General features: G+C 33.7%; 1 protein-coding gene across 1 annotated transcript in view; it reads right to left on the bottom strand.

Moving 5' to 3' along the window:
- Positions 1-5,273, bottom strand: part of LOC106472652 (angiotensin-converting enzyme-like) — a 149,636-nt gene extending 144,363 nt beyond the window's left edge. The window contains exon 1 of the mRNA XM_022402220.1: positions 4,978-5,273. Coding sequence (XP_022257928.1) covers positions 4,978-5,205 — 228 coding nt within the window. The 5' untranslated portion in view covers positions 5,206-5,273. The remainder of the gene's footprint in view (positions 1-4,977) is intronic.
- Between the last annotated feature and the right edge of the window lie 306 nt (positions 5,274-5,579).

Genomic DNA, 5,579 nt, shown 5'->3' on the forward strand with positions numbered 1-5,579 from the left:
TTGGCGTTATCACGGTCCAGGACATTTCAGTTCGGACGAAGTGAAAAAAGGAACAAATGACGCTGCTGAAGATGTGCCACCTGAAGAAGTCATTGTCGGAGAAGAAACTCTACTCAGTTTGGAGAAGGGAAACAGTGAAGCTCTTGGTGATGTTACTAACACTGATGTGACTGTTACTGATGATAGGACATTTACTGATGAAGCAGATGAATCCCACATGAAGCAGAAGCCAACGAGACGGAGACCAGTACGGAAGAAGATACGTCCCGTAAAATTAAGAGACTTTGTTGAATTGTAATTTTGTGTTTGTAATTCTGTACAGTTAATTAAGTTATTGTTAATTGTTATTGGTTTATTGTATGTAGTTATTGTTCGGGACGAACAATATTAAGGAGGGGGCAGTGTTGCGTCAGCGAGTCACGTGACTGCTGTGACGCAACGTTTCTAGAACTATCATGTATTTTGGCGAATGCTCTAGTAATTACTAGATGGAGGGTAGACTCGTATATAAAAGAGGGGAATGTAATGTGTGGGTAGATAGTGAGTAATTGAACTGCAGTCACAGGGTATTGTTGAAGTTAACGTTCGTTCGTTACAGTGTTGTTTTAGCGCGAGTATTCAGAATAAGTGTATCGCAGAGTTATATTCGGAAAGAATAAACCAGTTTTATTAAGTAAAGACTTGTGTCGTTAAAGTTTCGTTGGAACGAAGTTACGGAAAAATCAATTAACAAACGGAGACGTAACAATATTTTTTGTTTTGCATTTTCTCATCATCAGTGTTTAGGTCTTATAGACCTGGGAGGGTCAGGTGCAAATGATCTCTTCCTCCAGTCAATTCTGTTATCTCTACCGTACTGGACAACTTCTGATCAGAATAGAAAACCACGATCGATAACATACTGAAACGCCGATAATTCCCGAACTTATGGACCCGAGCTCCGAATATTTTGAGAACCTAGCAACTTCTCCGCAAATAACTCCAACTTCAGTTGAAAGATTTTTCATCTGTGTGGTTGCACTGTTTTCACTAGGATAGTTGCTCTAATATATTCTAGTGACGGGTCACTTTAAAAATCACGTATTTGATATTTTACCAATTCACGTTAGCTACTTAATAATTACTTGATAATGTAGTTGTTTTTATAACTTATTTGGGATCTCGCACATTACCTCAGATAATCAGTGGGGTAATCCTCACCTTCATCTCTGCAAGTATTTACTAAAAATTGTCAAAAGTTGACAACGTTAAAAGGTAATGGTTATTAGGTGCTAAGTATATCGGTTCTACAAGATATGACTTGTTCATTAATTATCCTAAACACATAATTTGGATACATCAGTAATATTAGGAAAAATGATATACGCCTGGACAAACCTTTCCTAGACGTCAAGATTACCAAAGAAGGTAAACACTTTTCTACCTCTGTTTATCATAAAAGAACGTTTACTGATCTTAACACGAATTTCAATAGTTTTATCCCCAACTTCTTCAAACGTAATCTGGTTATATCATTGTTGAACAGAATTTTTAATCTTTCTTCTGATTATTTTATTTTACACGAAGAAAATTACCCTTCTACATAAACACATGTTAAATAATGGCTATACGATTGATTTTCTAACGAAGATTACACGCATTTCCTAAACAACAAATTCCAACCACCAGCCAATGTACACACCGTCCCCAAATTTACCCTCATTATCTCCCTTCCTTTTATGCGTTCGCAATCCCTACCAATTAAAAACAACTCTCTTCCCTAATAAATAAAGTTATACCCTGAAATTCACCTTACAATAATATACAGACCTAGCCTCCGCATTAAACACTTATTTCAGTACAAAGATCAAGTAATGGCTGGAGACGGCTTGAATGGGTAATGAAGAAAAACTTTAATATAAGTTTACCATAACAGCAAATGTACAATGTTTCGACAAGGTTTTGTCATCATCAGGTACATCATGACAAAACCTTGTCGAAACGTTGTACATTTGCTGTTATGTTAAACTTATATTAAAGTTTTTCTTCATTACCCATTTAAGCCGTCTCCAGCCATTATTAGTCTCAAAGTGGGTTCCTCGTCATCGAAAGATCAAGTACTTAAACTTCTACGTTCATGGCGCGTGTATAAATATACGTGTTGTGTATGTAAGGTCACGTACATTGGCAAAACGAAACGCCACTTAGAAACATTTAGGAGTATTTAACAGAATCAACCCATCCACTACTTAAACCTAACCACTCATCCATTCGTTCACATTCTGAAATCACAGGTCACAATGTTTCATTTAACGATTTCTCTATCATCACTACAGGATCTTCAGACCTTGACCTCTACATTAAAGAAAGTCTACTCATAGCTAAAGACCGCCCGACCCTTAACGACTCACAAAGCTCTTTAGAACTAAAATTGTTCTAAATTTTCACTCTTAACTCAGCTGTTGTGTAATATATATATATATATATAAACATTGTTTCATCCGTCTATTTACCGCTTTTCTTAACAACTAAGTAAACTAATGATTATATTATTATATTATAATTTTAGTAATAATCATCTTTATTTGTTTGTTCGTTTTGAATTTCCCGTAAAGCTACACGAGGGCTATCTGTGCTAGCCATCCCTAATTTAGCAGTGTAAGACTAGAGGAAAGGCAACTAGTCATCACCACCCACTGCCAACTCTTGGGCTACTCTTTTACAAACGAATACTGGGATTGACCGTTACATTATAACGCTCACACGGCTGAAAGGGCGAGCATGTTTGGTGGGACAAGGATTCGAACCCGCGACCCGCAGATTGCGAGTCGAACGCCCTAACCACTTGGCCCTGCCAGGCCTAAGCATCTTTATAACACAATTTTCAGATTTCATACATGCGAGCATGTGTGAAAGAGCCAGGATACAAAAGTTTGTTTTGTTTTTTAGTATGTACACACAAGTAGCAGGCAAACCATATTTCCGCGAGTGCGTATGCGTACAAGTTAGCCGAGATGGTTAAACTTTTAATTCATATTTATTTTGGATATTGTGTATTTTTTTAACCTAGAGGGTTTTATTTTGTATATTTATTTTGTTTAAAACCGTTTGGTTTCCTATAGCGAACAAATTAACAAATAAACAAACTTCCTCTTTTATGTATATATAGATTAATAAATATTGTGTTTTATTTTTTATAAATTTTGTCCAGTTTCTTCGTTACTCACACTTAAAATACTTCATTTTAAGTTATCTACACAATTCGCTTCCCTTATTTCTTGTCTGAATCTGCTGTTTTGGTAGAACACAACCAAAATGATACTTATAGGGAAATCGGTTTCGACCCATAACACCACAACTGGACTAATTGATAGGATAAACATAAATGTTCTTGACTTAAAGACATATTTCTGTGACCAAGGGCATAAAGTTAGAAAATATTAATAATAAAAATAGTATATTTATATACATATACCAAGTTCATACCTGATTACCTATCGTTAAAAAATAAATTCTGTCAACTTCAAATGACAAAATGTAGCCATTTAGAGCTTCTGTTCGTAGTAAGGCCAATATTTTTATAGTCCTTAACATGTACACTTGAAACGGAAAACTTTTTTCAAAAATCAGTTTTAGAGTTTTAAAAATTGGTAAAATATTTTAATGAAAGAAATACAGAAACCGAATACCTTAAATCTATTAAAAAGAGAAGGAGACTTATCTGTGTAATAAACTATGGGATTTTTACGAAACGTTCTATCATACCGTTAGGATTTAAAGAAAATCATATATATTTTCAATTATTTTCTTATTGGCTATGTTCTTAGGCGCATGTCTCAAAGGAACTAATTTTCAAATTGTTATGAGTTATGATCGGTTCTGTTAAAGTGTCGAGTTATAAGTTTGTCGTGATTCGTGACTGAAATGCTGTTCATGTGTAAGCCCATCAAGCAGTATTCTCCAAAATAAAGGTGTCCACAAATATCACAAGTTATATAAAAGATTTTTGTACGTTGTTTAGTTATCTGTGCTCGAAGCCCGAGTTTTAGTGTTTTAAATATTCAGACTTACTGCTGAGCTACTGGGGGACGGGGGGCATTTACTTGAGAAGATGGATTTTTGATTTGTTTAAAGCTCAAACTTTTGATGATTTAAGACGTTTTATTCTAATTATTAGTGTGTTCTGTTGATAAATGCCTGACTTCCTTAATTCTCGGGCTTTGCATAGGGTTATAGGATAATAAAATCTTGCCCTGGAAGTTTAAAAATGCCATTATGTCATCAGTGTTGCTTTTGAAAAATACGTGAACTTCTTATTTTAAACAATACTACTGTTACTTTCATGATAAAATTCGATTCAGTTTGAAAACGATACTTTAGATTAATTACGAAGCAGTTTTTGTTTATTGGAAATTTTGCTGCTTTAACGCTATCTCTGTGTTTGTTTCTGTTTACTTGTTTTTATCCTCTTATTGTATGGACAGTTTTCTACACATACAACATACACGTATACATAAAAAACCCACAGACAAATCTACTAGTATGTTGTTAAGTCCTGATTGAGTTGAGGAGAAACTTTCGAGTCAATAGATGATTAATTCATGTTTCAGTAATCACACTTATTCGTTTTGTAATGTTATGTAGAGAGCACATGTAAGATTTTAAACAGCCGTTTAACTTTTTTTGCTATAGCTTTTTTTGTTGTTGTTGTTAAGCAATTTTGTTGTTTTTTTCTTCTTTTTTTTTGCCCTAGAAAATATCATGTTAAGGTAAAACATAAAATACACAATCTAGACAAATACATATATATTTGAAATCCCCTAAATATCTTGCTCCTTCTTGACAAATATAAAAGGCTACAATTATGTTATCAAGTAAAAACAGCTACATCAGTTCACTAGTTTGAGACAACTTTGTATAGCTGCTAAAAAGATTTATTTTTCATTGAAATATCATAATTAAATAAAAAAATTAATTCCAGTTATTTGTGACGCTTACCATTTCTTCAAGGTTATAGTCTGTAATATTGGTGTTGTACTTCCATCTGGCATTTACCATCTTTTCCGTAGCTTGGGACATTCTTTTATCTAAATCTTTCATGTAAACTCTTGCAATTTCTTCATTTTCATAAATTAAGCTATGCTGAACTCGGCCATCTACAAACGAAAACAGTTCTAATGCAAAAAATGTACTTAGAAAAGCAAAAAGCAATCGAATTCTATTCATCTTGGTTTTCTACAAAAAATAAACAGTTCAAACGGCTGTTTATATGTTGCATAGAGACAGGCGTTCCATAAAATGTTATGTGAACTATCAAGGTGGTGCTTATTCAAACGTGATAACCTGTTAAATTGTCATGGGAACCAACAGAAGGCTTAACCTGGGGTGATAAATATAGAGATAATTCCAATGAAAGGAAGTGATGTCTAACTATCCTGTATTAATTTACAATTTTCAGTTCACATCTACCTCTCAAACAGATCAACAAGTAAAACAGGAATATTGCTTTTTTTGAAAGAAACCTTTTACTATACGTCAATATTTCTTGTTTTCTTCTACGTGAATTTTATGTGAGTATATATATATATATATATATATAT

The sequence above is a fragment of the Limulus polyphemus genome, unplaced genomic scaffold, assembly GCF_000517525.1.
Source record: "Limulus polyphemus unplaced genomic scaffold, Limulus_polyphemus-2.1.2 Scaffold123, whole genome shotgun sequence".
Taxonomy (NCBI): Eukaryota; Metazoa; Arthropoda; class Merostomata; order Xiphosura; family Limulidae; genus Limulus; species Limulus polyphemus.